This window comes from Thalassophryne amazonica, chromosome 20, assembly GCF_902500255.1.
Source record: "Thalassophryne amazonica chromosome 20, fThaAma1.1, whole genome shotgun sequence".
NCBI lineage: Eukaryota > Metazoa > Chordata > Actinopteri > Batrachoidiformes > Batrachoididae > Thalassophryne > Thalassophryne amazonica.
The window spans coordinates 34501165-34521127 of NC_047122.1; the positions used below are offsets into that span (position 1 = coordinate 34501165).

The 19963-nt window shown below is 40.9% G+C and overlaps 1 protein-coding gene across 2 annotated transcripts in view; it reads left to right on the forward strand.

The window, feature by feature from the left end:
- Positions 1-19963, forward strand: part of LOC117501642 (oxysterol-binding protein-related protein 10) — a 144845-nt gene that overhangs the window by 40795 nt on the left and 84087 nt on the right. For both annotated transcript variants that reach the window (XM_034160564.1, XM_034160565.1), the window contains exons 3-4: positions 6026-6105; positions 12468-12536. In XM_034160564.1, the coding sequence (XP_034016455.1) occupies positions 6026-6105; positions 12468-12536 (149 nt within the window). The remainder of the gene's footprint in view (positions 1-6025; positions 6106-12467; positions 12537-19963) is intronic.

Here is a 19963-nt window from a genome sequence, read left to right on the forward strand (position 1 = left end):
ACTTTCTGCTTCTTGTCAGAACTCTGGTAGCAGCATTTTGAACCAATTGGAGACCCCTAATGCTGGGCAGCGGTAAACCAGAAAATAGAACATTGCAGTAGTCCAATCTAGAAGAGACAAACACGTGAATCAGAGTTTCTGCATCAGCCATAGACAGGATGGGACAAATCCTTGCATATGTTTCGCAGATGGAACAAAGCAGTCCTCTTAATATCCCTAATGTAGAGGTCAGAGGACAACGTAGGATCAAAAATCACTCCAAGGTTCCTCAATTTAGTAGACTTGTTAGTACTGTGCTGTTTGTTGGGTGATGAGCATTCTGATAGTGTTATGTGTCGGACGCAGCTCGGAGAACCGACCAGCGTTTGAAGGACCCAGTATGAAATAAGCAGAGCACGGTACAAAGGCTAACAGAATTTAATACATAACAGTGATACAAAAAATAACAAAAGAAAGTGCGGTCTGGCGTGGTGCGCTCCCAGCAGCGCTAACGGTCCGGAGCCAGAAGCTGTTCGGACCCAAGGACCCCGCCGACACCCCCCAGGTGGCCGCAACAAACCGAGTCTGTGAAAGAAGGAACCATTATGTGAGTCCACACTCTACACACAGAGAGAACACTTAAAGGTGTACAAACAGCAAACACTTCCTGGCTTGATTACTAATCAGCTTCCCAACCTGCAGGCATGGAACATCCAGTTCACAAAACTCCACTGCAGTGGAAGCCGATACATGACTAACATACAGCTCAATATAAAAAGGTGTGAGGGACACCACATTTACTGACTGTATAAATGTTAGTCACAAAATCTAACGTACCTCAGGAAGTGTGCTGACGAGCGTGAGACCTCACCCCCTCCTCTTTCACAGACCGTGCATCAACCCTGGACGTTCTCTGCATCCACTGATGATGAGATGGCTCCCGAGACGACGATCTCACCCGTCTGGTCACAAGGTCGCGTCTCTGGCAAATACACACTGTATACTCCAGTCTTAAATGCCACCATGTTCCAATCCATATAGATGCACCTCAGCTGTGAGTCCTGACGAGCCGCAGGTGATCAGGGTGAGGTCCTGATAACCTCAGCAACACAGCCACTCAGTCCCAAATGCAAGCCACCTGGAAGGAAAAACAAAAGACAGAAACAAAAAGGCAGCCAGGCCCCCCAGCCATACAACAGATAGTTTGGAATGGTACTTTGAATGATAATGTGGTACATACTTAATTTGTAAAAATGCCTTTTGTCTGCGCTCATTGTTACTGTTCAGGAAAGAACAATTTTGCAACCTTTGCCTTGAAAATGCCCACATTGTTTTATAAGTTCCAGGATCAAATGGCTTGTCAGTGAATCAAGACGTAATCCATTAGCAGCAAGACAGTCAGCTGCATCCAGCACTGTTTTAGGATTTCTTCCATTTTATACAAATCACAAATTCAAGAACATAAGTGAATTAGTTCTTTTAATTTTAATATTTAAAACTGGTTAAGTGTATTCCGTTGTGTTTTTATGCATTTTGTATGAATTACATTCAATGTGTGTGCATCTATCGTAGCTGTGCATGTGTGTCTTTATCCCAGTAAGAGCTTCTTTGGCTTGCTAGTCCAACGCTGGCCATCTGGAACAAATGAAGGTTTGAGTTTGAGAGTGTGTGACGAAAGTCTTGAGCTGACAAATTTTAATTAAAGCACAGCTGGTGACGCAGCTCAAGTGTTATGAATGACAACTGTAGTGCCCAGGAAGACTGTTGATAAATAAGAGAGGTTGCTCCCACCCGTCTCAAGTCACGCTTGAAACCTCACAGTTTTTGTGACAATTTTCCTCCCAGTAGGCTGTATTTGTTGGTTCAGTCCATTTGCGTTTGGTGGCTGTGGAGCTAATTGCATAGATATGTGAAAAATTCAAGAGACAAAAATGAAAGGCATCAAAGGGCTGATGCATACCGTGCACGTTCTACACACCACAATATAAATGTACAAGAAAATATATATATATATACGATATGTCAGCAGTGGTGTTTAACTATGTATGCCTTCATCATATGACTTGTATGACTTAATTTTGAAATAATTTATACCAGTCAATCACAAATATTTTGCTTGTCAACACGTTTAGGGCCCCACAATTTAAGTCAACTAGCGCATGAAGGAGGAATTGAATGCCAGTTGTGAAAAACGTACACGTGTCGCTACAACTATTTCCGCACACCAGTGGCTGAAAGACAGTGTGTGCCCTGTGAGAGCCCATTCGAGCCCTCTTTTGGCAGGTGTCGACCAAATTCCAGGTGACACACACGGACATCTAACACTGCTCGCTTGGCACTTAGAAAATGTGTGGCCATTCACGCTGTTAGCACGAAAGCAGTCAGCAGACAATGACTTTTGAGCTGGATGTGAAATTTGTCTAAGTGCCCCCATGACTGTGAAGTTGCCAAGTACACATGTGGCATGCTAGAGTGTTGCGGCTCCCCCAACACTTGTGCATGTGTTTCACACATCCCCCCACTCCTCCCCAACACATGGCATGCGGGTGGTTCGCGTGCCCCCCTGCAGGCGAAGCGCCTCTCATCTGATCACAGAGTGACAACTTGGTTTGAACGGACAGGAGGCATGGCTGGCTGCCAACAGCAGCAGCTGTTGACATCTCTGGTCCTGGACGTCACAGCTGCAGAACACGTACCGTGTTTTGACGGACACATGCGTGTGTGCTTGCTGTCCTCACATGAAAATACATAAAAACATATATCGCTTTTGCGATGGACTAAAGAGCATGCACAGTGTGCACATTGACAGGCTGTTCCAGGTGATACAGACCATCAGATCATAACACGCAGTGGGCGATCTGAATGTCACTTTACCCATGTGAGCTCTGTTCCACATGGCGTGGTGTCTGTCCTGCTGGACACGCCAGTTTCAGCAGATGTAGACATGATAAGAGCACCCTGCTTCTCATTCATTCATGTCATTTTATGACTGTATGTCTGTGACCATGGGTCATCTACAGAGGAACAGACGGTTCATACTTGTATTATCCGCTTGATAAGACGGATTCAATAAAATTCTGTGGTTTTTTTTATGGTGTGTGGGTTTTTTTTTTTTTAAATACGTCCATCTACTTGTTGATTTCAGGCATTTTTCTGCACCTTTTACACGCAGTGGTAAAGTTTCTGGCTGGCAATCGGAGCTTTTGTAAAATGCAGGTTTGAATCTCGTGGCGGCATGTTTTTTTTGTTTTTTTTTTCATAGCAGCTGCGCGATGTGGTTACACATGCTCCAGCTGCTCGCATGAAACCATCGCAGTGGGATCGTTCACACCTGCCTGTTGGCTCGATGTTTTCGTGGTTTGCTCATACGAGCTGTTTCGCTGTGATTCGCTTTGATTTGTCTTATTTGCACTGTGTGTGAAGGGGCCCTTAGATCATCCAGCTTGGCTTCTTGGTTTTTGAGATAAAAACAGGTGCTTTTGTTGATCTTTGACTTTTGACTTGACCTATGAACTACTCCGAAATCTGATGATCCATTTGGGCTTTTAGGCTGTACAGATGTACAAAAAAAACAAGGGTTTTTTTGGGTTTTTTGGACCTTGACCTTTGATCAAACTACTCCAAAATCTAAGCACCTTCTGATACCAATCAAAGTAATATTTCCACCAAGTTTGATCCAGCTAGGCTCCTTGCCTGGTGAGATATACAAACTTGGGACTATTTTTCCCTTGACCTTTGGCCATATTACTCCAAATCTAATTACTTCTTGATATCAATCCAAGTAATATTCCCACCATGTTTGATCCATCGAGGCTTCTTGGTTATTGAGCTATACAAAAAAGGTGCTTTTTGGACCCTGCTTTCTATGACCTTGACCTTTGACTAAGCTACTCCCAAATCTAATCACCTATTACACACTTTTATGGGCACATTATTTCAGTGACTGAACCATGTAGAATGACATCATATTTGTAGCTGTGTTTATAGAGCTCATACTGTCTTAGACCCCGTCACACATACGCCGATTGAGGCCGAATACCGTCAGAATGACACATCCGGCCACAGTCGGGAAGTGTTGAGGTGCGGTTTGAAGACAGAGGGACAGCAGTTTCAGAGCAGTCTACATAGCTGGTCCCATTCACTCAGCTGTCCCGAGTGTGTTGCACAGTTCAAAGCACTCTTGGCGCTGTCAGATGGAATGCCCATCTGACAGACTGTGTGCAGTTTGTGCGCCATCTGTTTGCAATCTACATCTTCTGACAGCGTCATAACAGCATTTGAAATGATCTGATCGCAGTTGATTGAGCTCTGAGATGGATTGGTCAGCCTGCCAGCATGTCCTGCTTGTGCCATGTTTGTCCACCTCCACTGGACTCCGGCCAGGATGAGCAAAGAAAATGTTGATATGTAATAACATGTATGTGGCACGCATTCATCATGTGCTGTGGATGTGAACAATGTGCAATCAAGCCAGAAGCACCTTGTGACACTGCAGGTCAATGCGGCGCACAGCGCACGCCGCTGCAGATCTAAACAGGCTGTTGTATCGGTAATAGACATTAAAATACAGGTACATTTCCATTCCTTCCCATAGACGACATAAATAATGTGAAATATTGTGCTCATCATTTCTGACACCACGGGCAGGTGCACCCCACCGCTGTCTCATGCACATTGCAGACGTCAGAGGCTCGGAACTGAACGGATCTCACCTCTGTAATATACTTATTATTACTTGCTCACCATCTAACTCTGTAGGAGGTATGACGAGGAACTGTTTCGCCAGGCCATGACAGCATTGTTAAATATGAATCTCACCTCCAGTACAGCCCCAGGAGCGTTTCACAGTGCAGGGCAGACAGGAGCCAGGGACCACAGCCTGTGGTGAAAACCCTTTCACCCGGTTGTGCTGTGTGCAAACAACCATGGCATAAATAAATCCCATGTGACATACTGCGCACCAACAATCCAACTGGACATTGCTGTGTGCAGAGTTGCATTGTGCTGCTTATGCTGAAGTGGGCAAAATTTAAAAAAAGAAATTAAAGTTCCCTGGAAAGGTTGCGTCTGACGAATGTTGTGTGCATGGGAAAGCTTGGCCCACTGCCAGCAAACTTTAGCAGCAAAAGGAGTCCAGTGGTTGACAGCAGCACGGCAGGACAAGGGCAGATGTGAATGCATGGGAGTGAGAGAGTGCCAGCACCAATGCCGGCTTTTGACACATATGGCGTGAGTCCGGTCCATATACTGGTTGTACTCCAATGTCCAGTACCGGCAGGTCCTGTGCAAAGCCCCCATGTTTGCAATCCAGATGTTTGGACATCAAGCATTTGTCAGCGCTTTTTATGGCTGTCTGACAGTGGCTTGTGTCGTCTAAATACGCTTTGGACGCGAACTTGCAGGTGTAGACGAGGCAGTCTGGATGAGATCTGAGCACAGTCTACATGCCTCTTTCCTTCCTGATTGCTTCCGAATTATGGCCATTTTTGCTGTGTTGGCCTGGTTCCTGTGCATTCTTACTATGCGTGACAGGGGTCTAACACAGCATCTTCATGGTTCTAGAATCATGGCACTTTCTAGCTGTGGCATGCAGTGGAACTGGTAATCAGCCTGTGCCTGCTTTCCACACTCTCATTCATTCATTGATTTTTCTTTTAATCTGTACAGATGGGATCAGCAGATATAATGCCAGATATAAAACGATACTTTAGTTGACTGGCTTGTTCCCAAAGCTTATACTACTTAATTGTTTAAACATTATTCATTGCATTGTAAAAATGCTCTGAAACTGCTGTGGTTATTTGGAAATAAAATGTGGTACTTTGCAGTATTTTTAGATTACTACTGCCAGTGTTGGTTGGTCTGAAGTAACTCTGGGAAGGAATAGAAGTGGGTATTTTCAGGTTTAATAATTGATAATATAGAGACATGTTCCTCCAGTGGCTTCGCGTTATTGTAGTCATGTAAGGATTTGTTGGTTATTCATTATCAAATGTGTTTAGTATTTATTGTTTATGGCTTTGTTTTATGTCCTGTGTCTTTGCAGCCTCTGATGCCAAAGAGCAGCAGTTTTGGATGAACCAGCTTCAAGCCTGTGCCAGGCGCCATTCTGACAGCAATGCTAAGGTAGAAACGCACACAATATACTGAGTTATAATCATGATTTGAACATATTTGAACATATGCAGTAGGAAGAGAAATCAGCAGAAACCCATGGCATTTTGTTCTTGAATTGTATCCTATTGTTTGAAGAACTAAAGGTGCCCTGACACTTGCATGACTTTGATCTGCGCACTTGCACGCACATCGTCGTGACGATTGCACCTGCTGTGTTCCCAGCTGGACGCCGTGCGTTCTTCCACGGCTGCCACGCTGTGTATATAAAATAATTATTTTGTAGCGCAATAATCATTTTCTTTCTGAGTTACCTGTTGAAAATGACTCTAATTCAGACCTGGGCAAACTGTGGCCCGGGGGCCACATGCGGCCCTTTGCATGTCGCTGTCCAGCCCTCATGAGGTCTGTGGTTATTATTACATATATTAATAATGTCAAGCTTGTGTGTTGCAAATCATTAGAGAGGTTTATTTAGGTATATTTAAATATTTACATATTTTTACAATAAGAAAAAGTACCTATAAAAGCTATTAAACAGGTAATTTTTTGTAAAATTTGTAATGGGAGACAGCCGAGTTATCGATGGTGTGGCCCTCGGGCATAATTCAGGTTCCCTATGTGGCCCCTTGTAAAAATTAATTGCCCACCCCTGCTCTAATTGCTTCAGGAATCAAAGAGGAGTGCTCCAGCTGTTGCTTTTCTCAGGTGTGCGTTAAAGTCTGCACTTCTGCATGTAAAGGCCCACTGACACGAACATACCTTTGATTCACGCAATAGCATGACCTGTGTCGTGATGTGTCATGCTGGAGAGTAAACTCGTCTTTAACGGGTGTGGACAGGAAGCGAGAGGGGCGCCGGTGTGTGCTATTGTACACAGAGAATTTTGAAATGTTCAAAAAATCTTTCACGCACAAATGTCGTGCTGTGTGGCGCAATCTAATCTCCAACACTGTGCAGCTCGTCGAGTAAAGAAGTGAACAGAGCGAGTGGTGACGTCAGCGGATCGCATCAGAGTGCAGATCGTCTGTGTGCTATTGTACACAGAGAATTTTGAAACGTTCAAAAAATTTTTCACGCACAAATGTCGTGCTGTGTGGCGCAATCTAATCTCCAACACTGTGCAGCTCGTCGAGTAAAGAAGTGAACAGAGCGAGTGGTGACGTCAGCGGATCGCATCAGAGTGCAGATCGTCTGAAGGATTATAACAAGATGTTAAATCTGTTATAAACATAAACACTTTAACAGCTGCACACAAGAAGGACAAAACACGCAACTGTTTTATCAAGCCATGACAATGTAAACAAGACAAATAACTACCTTTTTAGACGGCTCAAAATGCTTTCTGCAGGTAGTTGCAAACGGCTTTGGCTGCAGCCTCCTCTGTGATTCAGGAAGTGATTAGAGCTGTTTTCAATGGTCAATTTGCAGAAAAAATGATTAATCCACCATGGAATACTTATTTTATATACACAGCGTCCAGCACAGAGCGCATGGCAGGCGGGTGGGATCGTCACGAGGACATGCGTGCTAGTGCGTGAGTCAAAGCCATGCTCGTGTCAGTTCACCTTACCAGGTAATCGTGAGGATATATGACTTTGGCAAACTGTTTTTTTTCTCTTATCAGGAAACGTTCATGAATACAATTAGTTTTCTGCAGTGGCAGATACTCCAGAAGTAGGAAGTAATGTTTTTCCAAGACAGTAAGTGCCAAGCTGAAGTCATAGTAATCGTACTGTCTTTCTTTTCTTCTGTTGAAGTTGCTGACATGACCTTTTGGCGACTATCATATTAGCTAACTATGTACATCATCTAACTTTACAAAATTATTTCCTGCTGGGTTTATACTGTACTGAAAACTACTAAACTAAAAACGTAGATATATAATTTGTAGAGGTAGTCGTAGGAGTACTCTCTCCATATACACCATGAAGAACACTAAAAAAAAATCAAAGGTCAATAATAAGGTGACGGCAAATTTAAAATGTTAATAAATATAAACAAGATGTTTCAAATTTGACAATAAATGCAGTTGTGAGAATTCCCTGACAATCTGCTTGTCTCCATGTTTGTGCAAGACCGTAGGGTCTCCTTCCATTATGTTCATTGGCCGGCGCACCTGTAGCATTTTTCAGTACTCAGTTAGATGAATTTCTACTGGTTGATGTAGTTACATTTTGGCCAACTGTTTATTGTGATAGTATCAGAACATGGCAATTGGAGACGACGTCAAGGCAGATGATTGTTACAGTTATGCTGATTGGCCAAAATCTTGTTTCAATCGCTGTCATTGTGGCATAATACTAGTTTTGTGCAAACTCAGATATGTGGATCTGCATAGAATTCTCATTCCTGTAAATGCTTTCTGGAGGCCTTACAAATTACCTCACTTGCCAGATGTGGCCCCCAGGCCAGTATTTTGGGATGGTTTAAGTTACTTTCAAAGAAAGTAAGAGTACTGCATGTACTCTATCAGCATAATATTGTTTCCTTTCATGTTCGTCTTTCATTTCCTTGTCTCGGAAACATGGACTGACAACCGCATAGTTAGACCTGAATAAATGTCATCCAAATAAACATTATGTTTCTGCAGACAACAGTTGTTTCCTTATTGATTAAATTTGTGTCTCTGTTTATCTCACTAAAGCACCACTTTGAAAAACAACACCAGAAATCTGAGACAAAAAGTCATTCAAATATGAAATGAATGCGTAAATGACAACGTGCAAAAGAAAAATGAAACACAGTAAATATAAAAATACTCAAGAGGTGAGTTAGAATGAGTGGCATCTGTTGATTTGTTTTGTTTGTCTTTGCTGAAGCTACACATCATATTTTACACTTCAATTGACATTATAATGACGAGCTTTGGGAAATGTGGCAGCACGGTGTTAATGTTTGAAGGATGAAAGCGTAGCAGGATGTCCCTGGCTTTGATGTCCTCTTCATGCCTCTGCAGGGTCATTTCTAACAGACTACACTGTGCTGGGTGCAGTAACTTTCTGCACCCACACTCAATTTTCATGCATTATTATTTGGTGCATGTGTATTTTTTGGTGCGGGGGGGTGTGTCCTTCAGGGGTTTACTGCGTTTATGCATGCAGGCTGTGCGTATCTCTGTGGGCTGTTTCCATATCAGTCTGATCCAGCACAGAACAAGGCTCATTACGGAGCTCCTTCCTGATCAACGCTGCAGGTGTGGCAGTGTGGAAACCAGTAGTGCATGAAAGAGAAGAAGAAATGCAAACTTTATTTCTTGTGGTTGATTTTGGGAGCTGTGTTACAGACGTGAATGTTCAAATTGATGTTTGCCGTAGGCCTGTATAATGTATTTTGAGCTTCGATACTTTTCAACTGTTGTTGCAAGGTATTGAATCATGTTCTCACTTTTTAACAAAACTCAAATAGTTGCTGTACTTTCAGGCTTTATGTGATTTTAAAAAATGCATACTGTATTTTTCTGGACTATAGTTGCAGGATGTTTTTAGTTTTTTTTAATTAGCTTGTGCTTGTGATTTATATTCCAAAGTGACGTGTGTGTATATATGAAAAAGGCTTTATTATCATCTATGGCTACAAGTTGGTACCATCTGACATTTTATGTATTAGAGAGAATGAGTGAATTTAACGATCCATGCTCTCAAACTGAAAGACCATGCTCTGAAATAAAGAGACCGAATGTAACTTACATACTACTACGATCCACTTGTTTGGACTTTGTGAGACAACAAGAAGGCAGCAAACAGGGCAGCTAGGCTAAGCTAAAGTAAAGCTATTATCTTTTACATATTTTACAAACGAGTTTTCAAATGTGTAATTACATTGCACATTTACTTTACCTGTGATCATCTGTTCAGTGGCTAAAAGATAACGTTTACTCAGAGCTGAGCCACAATCAGGGTTCCAATTCAGGGACCAGATGCATGAAAATTTTGAACATATTTTCCAGGTGTTTCACTTGTGTATTATCAAAGGTAACCATTTGGTGAATCATATCTGAAAATTTCATGAAGCAGTCATTGAAATTCACGGATTGGCATTATTTTAAAGCCTCAATTATAAATAATGTTACTGACACTACATTGACAATTAGGCCTGCCATATTTGACATTTATTTGTCCCCTGGATTATTACATTTTGTTGATAATCATGATAATATGCAATTATATCACATAATACTTAAGTGCACTGCACTAATAAGCATAACAAGGGAAAAAATATTTCAAAACAATTTATTGAATATTTCAAAAAAATAAAAAATTCTTATCTGAATGATATGAAGTCTTTATTCCCTAATTTAACAAATGACATGTTATTACCCAAAAAGCTTTTGAAATTTAAGAGTATATTTAACCTACCTCAGAAGTTATTTTCCATGTTTTCAGTTGCCTTGGTAACAAACTGATCACTGCCCAAAATCACAAACCCGTTTCGCGTGATATATGTAACAAATGATAACGCAAACGAAATCTGCACCAAACTCTGTGTCTTAAAGTGTTGACAAACCGTGATTTAATTCCCAAAATTATGCTGGTACATCTTATGTTATTTTCTAGCAGTTACAAGTGCACTATTCGGTAATACTGGAAATGTCCCTTTTTTCAACAGCTCAACTTTTCTGATATTTAAATGGTTTTCCACATTTTTTTCATGCTTTGAAGCAACATTGCAGATAAAACAAAAAGGTTCACCTGTAGATAAATTTTACTTTTCATTGTAGTGGGGAAAAAGTGACCCGAGTTGTGTCTGACCCGAATTCATTTCGAGTATCCCAAAATTCTTGTTTTGTAATATTCATTGCAAGATAATGACTTTGATTGTAAAAAATACTGTATCATGTGCATCGCATCATGTCCTATGTGTCCATAGCAGGTCACGTTCAGACATTTAGCACAGCATTTGTACATTAATAGGATAATGTTACAGGACACTACAATTGTTATGGACACTACATTTTGACACATTGAAACCGGCACAAAGACAGTGATGCTAGCATTCCTGTATAGTTTGGTGAATATTGTGTCAGTGCCATATTTTATTGTCATTAGTATAAATGTGAAAGTGTTAGGTGACCCTGACTGTGTCCGAGCGAAAGGAATGCACTTTGACCATCCCAAAATTAATAGTTTGTTTTTAATGAATGCTGAATCATGTGCTTTGTATACATAGTTACATAAAAGTTACATGTCATTCATGAGTTTCCTGGCTAAAAAATACTCCTGGATAGTTCTGTTTGTAATTTTCACAAGAATGTAGACCAGGGGTGGCCAAGTTCGGTCCTTGAGAGCCATATTCCTGACACTCTTAGTTGTCTCCCTACTCCAACACACCTGAATCCAATGAAAGGCTAATTAAAAGTCTGCTAACGAGTCTTTCATTGGATTCAGGTGTGTTGGAGCAGGGAGACAACTAAGAGTGTCAGGAATGTGGCTCTCGAAGACCGAACTTGGCCACCCCTGATGTAGACCAATAACATCAAAAAATATAAAGCAAGAATCCTGATTGTGGCTCAACCGTCAAGTTTTGTGTGTTGTACAGTAACAATTAGCTTGTTAGCTTCTGTTCACTAATGCGGTAGTTGCTTTAAAAATAAACAAGGCTCTGATTAAATAAATTTTGCTTCTTGTTGCTTGAAGCAATTTATAGACCTTGTGGGTTTTTTTCTTCCTCTCCATAAAGCATTTTTGGACAGATGTGCATAATACTCTGATGCAATTTAGAGTCCAGAAATACGAGAAATTCCAGAAATACTCGTACAGTAGTTTACATTTCCCATTGATCTCGATGCCATCTTTAACTGACCAGCAATCCAAAAAAACAAAGATAATCAACTGCAATGATTAAACTAATAAATATGGTAAGTAAAAGAGAGAAGAAGTGAGCAATCCTCAGTTTTCAGAAGCTATAGTAGAGAAGCTTGAATTCACGTCAAGCAACCCAGTCCAGTCGAAGATTCAAGCTTCTCTACTATGGAAACCACCTGGACAACTGAGAGCCTACACAGAAACTTTTCAGAAGCTAGTTACACAGAGAGAGAGAAACATTTTCTTAGTAAGAAGATGTGAATTTTCAGGAAGCACAAGGGTTCCTTGAAAGGCGCTATAGAAATCGAATTTCCCAATTCTCATTTAGAATTAAATACATTTTTGTTTTGAAGTAGAATTTGTCACAACACCACGTTTGAAGAAGTCACTTTGATCTATGGAATCTAAGCAACATTTTTTTACAAGAGAGAGGAAAAAAATGTGTAATTGTAGTTTATTCACAGTCTGAGTTTGTACATTGTTGCATTTTATGTTGTCTTTTGGATGTGTGTTGAACTGCAGCAGTTGAAGGATATGAGTTTTAAAAAAAACAGGTGTGTTTGGCTTCAGGTGAGGAAGCTGAAGAGTTCAGATGAACACCTGGGCGTGGAGAGAGCCGGCGGAGGTCAGGAAACGCTGGTGAGTTACCACAAAGTCACCTGCCAACACCTGATCCTGCCACACATATGTTGTACATCCATCTAATAAATGTGCCGTTGAACCCTCAAACAGCAGAAATAAAACAGACAAGAGAAATACTTTTCAGCAACACTCCTCTCATGTCTTTTTTTAAAAATTCAACACTGCGGCTTCATTATGCTGCTTCATTGCCACTGATTTATTCAACATGTAGCTCTTTTCATAACTTTAAACTGCTGCACAGCTGGGCACCGGGGCAAGTCCAAATACTTCAGTCAGCTGTGATGAGAAAAGGAATGAAACAATGAGTGAAAATAATACGAGCCAGAGAAAATGGAAGGAGGACAAACGCGTGCTTCTTTCCCACTGCCGAGCGTAGCAGGCTTTTTGTTTTAGATCGGCGACTGTGGGGCATCGCTGCATCTGCATCTGTTATTACTGTACCCACTGCTGTGGGCTAATCTCTCCCTAAACTGCAATATCTGCTTTTCAGATTGTTATTGCTCTTACTCAGGTGATGAGGCAGCCTGCGGTGGAAGCTTGGCTGCATCTGTGATAACACTGGCAGAAAAGCTGCAGCAGGGTGTATTAATGACAAAAAAAAAAGGGCAGCGGTCTTCCTAACTGAACGCAACAGCACTGCCACATTGTATACTGTTGATCAAGATGTGTGCAGAAAAATACAAAGTTGGTTTAATGAGGCTAAACCAACCACTGGAAATACTTTACATGTGTTATAAAAAATGTTTTATAAATAAATGTTTTAGACACAGCAGCAAGAATTACTTTAAAAAGTAACCCTGCAGCTTTTTAACAGCCCAGAATGTCATTTCACAACCTTAGTTTTTTGTTTTGAAGGCTGCTCTTTTGCATCGTTGAAGTTGTTAGTACTGTGTGTGCATTTCTTATTATTTCACTGTATACTGATGATGTTATCAGTTCTCATTGAGACGGATTGCTTCATAATTTCCACGGGCTCAGCATAATCATACAACTCCATTTCCAATAAAGTTGGGACATTGTGTAAAATGTAAATAAAAACAGAATACAGTGATTTGCAAATCCTCTTCAACCTGTATTCAATTGAATACACCACAAAGACAAGATACAGTGAGGAAAATAAGTATTTGAACACCCTGCGATTTTGCAGGTTCTCCCACTTAGAAATCATGGAGGGGTCTGAAATTTTCATCGTAGGTGCATGTCCACTGTGAGAGACATAATCTAAAAAAAAAAAAAAAAAAAAAAAAAAACAATCCAGAAATCACAATGTATGATTTTTTTAAAAATAATTTATTTGTAAGTTACTGCTGCAAATAAGTATTTGAACACCTGTGAAAATCAGTGTTAATATTTGGTACAGTAGCCTTTGTTTGCAATTACAGAGGTCGAACGTTTCCTGTAGTTTTTCACCAGGTTCGCACACACTGCAACAGAGATTTTGGTCCATTCCTCCTTACAGATCTTCTCTAGAGCTTTCAGATTTGGAGTTTCAGCTCCCTCCAAAGATTTTCTATTGAGTTCAGGTCTGGAGACTGGCCAGGCCACTCCAGGACCTTGAAATGCTTCTTACGGAGCCCCTCCTTAGTTTCCCTGGCTGTGTGTTTGGGGTCATTGTCATGCTGGAAGACCCAGCCATGACCCATCTTCAATGCTCTTGCTGAGGGAAGGAGGTTGTTTGCCAGTATCTCGCAATACATGACCCCATCCATCCTCCCTTCAATACAGTGCAGTCGTCCTGGCCCCTTTGCAGAAGAGCACCCCCAGAGTATGATGTTTCCACCCCAATGCTTCACGGTTGGGATGGTTTTCTTGGGGTTGTTCTCATCCTTCCAAAAAGCTCTATTCTGGTCTCATCTGACCACGTGACTTTCTCCCATTCCTCCTCTGGATCATCCAGATGGTCACTGGTGAACTTCAAACGGGCCTGGACATGTGGTGGCTTGAGCAGGGGGACCTTGCTGCCCTGCAGGATTTTAAACCATGACAGCATCATGTGTTACTAATGTAATCTTTGTGACTGTGGTCCCAGCTCTCTTCAGGTCATTGACCAGGTCCTCCTGTGTAGTTCTGAGCTTTCTCAGAATCATCCTTACCCCACAAAGTGAGATCTTGCATGGAATCCCAGACCGAGGGAGATTGACAGTCATCTTGTGTTTTTTCCACTTTCTAATAAATAATCATAACAGTTGTTGTCTTCTACCAAGCTGCTTGCCTGTTGTCCTGTAGTCCATCTCAGCCTTGTGCAGGTCTACAGTTTTGTCCCTGGTGTCCTTAGACAGCTCTTTGGTCTTGGCTATGGTGGGCAGGTTAGAGTGTGATTGATTGAGTGTGTGAACAGGTGCCTTTTATACAGGTAACAAGTTCAAACAGGTGCAATTAATACAGGTAAAGAGTGCAGAATAAGAGGGCTTCTTAAAGAAAAATTAACAGGTCTGTGTGAGCCAGAATTCTTGCTGGTTGGTAGGTGTTCAAATATTTATTTGCAGCAGTAACATACAAATAAATTATTAAGAAATCATACATTGTGATTTCCGGATTTTGTTTTTTTTAGATTATGTCTCTCACAGTGAACATGCACCTAAGATGAAAATTTCAGACCCCTCCATGATTTCTAAGTGGGAGAACTTGCAAAACCGCAGGGTGTTCAAATACTTATTTTCCTCACTGTATTTCATGTTCAAACTGATAATCTTTATTATTTTTTTGCAAAAACAAAAAAAATGGATGCCTGCAACATGCTTCAAAAAAGTTGGGACAGTGGTATGTTTACCACTGTGTTACATCACCTTTCCTTCTAACAACACTCAATAAGGTTTTGGGAACTGAGGACACTAATTGTTGAAGCTTTGTAGGTGGAATTTTTTTTCCCATTCTTGCTTGATGTACGACTTCAGTTGTTCAACAGTCCAGGGTCTCCGTTGTTGTATTTTGCGCTTCATAATGCGCCACACATTTTCAATGGGGGACAGATCTGGACTGTAGGCAGGCCAGTCTAGTACCTGCACTCTTTTACTATGAAGCCATGCTGTTGTAACACGTACAGAATGTGGCTTGGCATTGTCTTGCTGAAATAAGGAGGGATGTCCCTGAAAAAGACATTGCTTGGATGGCAGCATGTGTCCAAAACCTGGATGTACCTTTCAGCATTGATGGTGCCATCACAGATGTGTAAGTTGCCCATGCCATGGGCACTAACACACCCCCGTACCATAACAGATGCTGGCTTTTGAACTTTGAGCTGGTAACAGTCTGGATGGTCTTTTTCCTCTTTTGTCTGGAGGACACGATGTCCATGATTTCCAAAAGCAATTTGAAATGTGGACTCATCAGACCACAGCACACTTTTCCACTTTGCATCTGTCCATTTCAAATGAGCTCGGGCCCAGAGAAGGCCGCAGCGTTTCTGGATGTTGTTGATGTATGGCTTTCGCTTTGCATGGTAGAGTTTTAACTTGCACTTGTAGATGTAGTGACGAACTGTGTTAACTGACAATGGTTTTCTGAAGTGTTCCTGAGCCCACGCAGTAAAATCCTTTACACAATGATGTCGGTTTTTAATGCAGTGCCACCTGAGGGATTGAAGGTCACGGGCATTCAATGTTTTTGGCCTTGCCGCTTATGTGTAGAAAGTTCTTCAGATTCTTTGAATCTTCTGATTATATTATGGATTGTAGATGATGGAATCCCTAAATTTCTTGCAATTGAATGTTGAGAAACATTGTTCTTAAACTGTTGGAATTTTTTTTCCACGCAGTTGTTCACAAAGTGGTGATCCTCGCCCCATCTTTGCTTATGAATGGCTGAGCCTTTTGTGGATGCTCCTTTTATACCCAATCATGACATTCACCTGTTTACAATTAGGTGTTCTTTGAGCATTCTTCAACTTTCCCAGTCTTTTGTTGCCCCGTCCCACATTTTTGAAACGTGTTGCAGGCATATTTTTCAAAATGAGCAAGTATTTGCACAAAAACAACAAAGTTTATCAGTTTGAGCATTGAATAGCTTGTCTTTGTGGTGTATTGAATTGAATATAGGTTGAAGAGGGTTTACAAACCATTGTTTTCTGTTTTATTTACATTTCACACAACGTCCCAGCTTCATTGGATTTGGGGTTGTATACACTTGGTACAAAGAAAACACACATAATGTACATCCAGACATAACCTTGTAATGTCTTATTATACTAATGGACAACTGGGGGACAGTAGGAAAAAAATCTTTTTTTTTTTTTTTTAGACCTCTGATCAGGTTATTGGTTTGATATCAGGATAACTGATACATTTCAGAACACGTTTTCATCTACCTATAACTCAGAATGTGAATTTATTTAAAACAGTTTTGCTTTAGATGTTCATTCCAACTTATTAGAACAATATTTTGCTATAAAATCATAAAGACAAAGCGGAAATATTATTTTTGGGTGACTGAAGTACAATGCAGATGCTGTAGCATCATATAAAAATAAAGTGCATATCTTTTTCTTCACCTCTTTTTACATCCTGAACACTCCATCATGCGTCTGCAGTTTGGGACCATGAACGCGATACGACTCCATAATGTTTAGTGTACACTTGAAGTTGGGATTTTCCACCATGCCAAAGCTTGCAAACAGCATTTTCTTTTAATCTAAATCATTACAGGTTTGAAAACTGAAGTACACCCACACGTTGGCTTCGGAAAAAAACAACACGCTTGCCTCTGAAGTAACGCCCGAAATGACGTGCCCCGGGTAAAGGGAGACAACAAACCTTATGGTAAATGGTAAATGGACTGCATTTATATAGCGCTTTTCGATCTGAATCAGACGCTCAAAGCGCTTTACAATAATGCCTCACATTCACCCTGATGTCAGGGTGCTGCGCTCACTACACACCGGGAGCAATAGGGGATTAAAGGCCTTGCCCAAGGGCCCTTAGTGATTTTCCAGTCAGGCGGGGATTTGAACCCATGATCTTCTGGACTCAAGCCCAACACCTTAGCCACTAGACCATCACCTCCTACAGCAGCATCTGTAGGAGCGCAGGTTGTAGTGATCACAGGAATTTAACAGAAACTTCAGGACTTTAAAAACTTGTTTATTGTATAGATGTGATGGTCAGGAAATTTGATACATTATTATGGGACAAAAACTACTGCAATACTCAGTTGTATCTTTTATCTCAGCCCCGTTTGGCATTATATGCATGATCTATGTGCATTGCTGTAATTTTGTTGACCTCCCTGCAGACGTGTCTGGGTGTAGTTTCAGGGCTACCTGCAGATGAATACTCAGACAGGCTTCAGTTTATAAGTGTAATTAGCTGCTTGAGTAAACAGGCGGCCATGTTAATGTAGTTCCTGTTGTGCCAGAGTTTTCAGATTTTCAGCACATTCACATTTCCTGTCAGGAAGGGTGCAAAAGTGGACTTTGAGTTGGATCGCACCGTGTACTTCTGCTTGAATGGAATAAATGTGTGCATTTGCTGTTCAGGTTCTGTCCAGTTCCTTTTCATAGGGAGATTTAACTCGCATGAAAGTAGGAATGTCGTATCAAACTCGAATGTAGAAACACATTTTGGGATTGGGGAAGTGCTGCCATAGAATTTGGCATTGACTAAGTAGATAAAATGACTCTGTGGCCCAGTGCCAGTTTCCAAGACTTTTGCTGACACTAAGAGTGATGTGTTTCAACATCAATTCTTTAAGCAACACTTCAGTGTGCCACCAAATTTCTCATCTACTCACTGAAATTACTGAGGTGGAAGAGAAGCTGAACAAAGAGAAATGTCACTGTCAAATATCTGTGCACAGGCATTTTTTTTTTTCTTAAAAAAACTGATCACGGATCACATTGTCTGTCTGTAACCTTTTTCAGTGAATGCCGCAGACTTCAAACCACAAATGAAAATACTGCAGTGAAACAGCAATTTGTAGATAATACTGCAGTTATCTATTGGCCTGGAAAGAATCAGATATAGCCCTGTATTTAATAATGACACTTCAGCTGCTGAATTTCACTCTGCAAGTTTCTCTTTGACATTTGCAAACCCTGATATTATGAGTGCACTTCTATGGATGTCATTAGTTGTAATGTGTGTAATCAGTGTTGTTTCCCGTAGTGCAGAAAGTGACAGGTCAGCATCTGGTCGCTTCACTAACTACCCACACTGTCTGACAAAGGGCCAAGTCCTCCTATGGTCCAATAATGGGAGTGCAGCTGTGCATTATTTGGGCCTTTTGTACCCTGAGTGCGGTCTGTCAGGCACTTTGAAAACTGCAGTTCCAATCCAAAGTCTAAAACTGCTATACAGTTGCTAAAAAGTTTACATACCCTTGCAGAATTTTATTTTATTTATTTATTTATTTATTTATTTATTTATTGGCCATTTTCCACAGAATATGAAAGATAACACAAAAACCTTTTTTTCCCCGCTCATGGGTAGTGTTTGGGTGAAGCCATTTACTGTCAAACAACTGTGTTTACTCTTTTTAAATCATAATGACAACAGAAACTACTCAAATGACCCTGACCCAAAGTTTATGTACCCCTGTTCTTAATACACTGTATTGCCCCCTTTAACATCAACAGCTTGGAGTGGTTTGTGATAGTTGTTGATGAGGCTCTGTGATGAAGCTGCCACTGAATGTCTTGGACTTTATTTACATTAAATCTCTGGGGCCGACACAGTCATATACGACGGCTAAGACCAAGCTTTACTAAACTATAAATAAGTTTTTAAATGATATGAGATAGAAACTTACTTTTTTTTTTTTTTTGCTGAAAAGTTAACCCTGCGGACTTTCGCGCAAACCATCGGCCATCTTTATACTCCTCATAGAAGCTGTGTGATGACGTGCTCAATGTGAGTGTCCAATCGGAATTGGTTCACAGTCACATGGTTTTCCAAAATCCAATCGTAGGCCAGATTTACCTCACGTGAAAAGTCAAATATCGTTTTCAGGAGTGATGTGTTAATAGTTGACCCATTTGAATAGCCCCCTGGGGGCTCCAATGAGTACATACTATTAGTACATACTCAGTGTGCCCTGCGCCATTACGCACAGCGATCACTGAAAGCAGGAGCAGACGGAGAGCCTCTGATGACAATCTCACGTGCTCAAACAAAGAGTGTGTAACTGTCAGGATTACTCCACTAGTTTGCATGTGAATGTTACTGGATAACTCTGTTGCTTTCTCTGTGTAAAGCACTGTTTACCATATCAATAGACAACAAAACGCATAGACCATTTTGTATATATTGTTCAAAATGTGCATTTGTTTGTTTGAACCTTTTTGTTGTACAGCCTTTCACACAAGACCTCAAATTACCTTTATAAAGTGTCAAAACAGTTTATTTTATTTTTTTTTAGTTTATTATAGTTTGCTGTGTGTTTTGAATAAATGTGTGGAAAATTATTTTTCGCTTTTTTTTTCCTTTCCTATT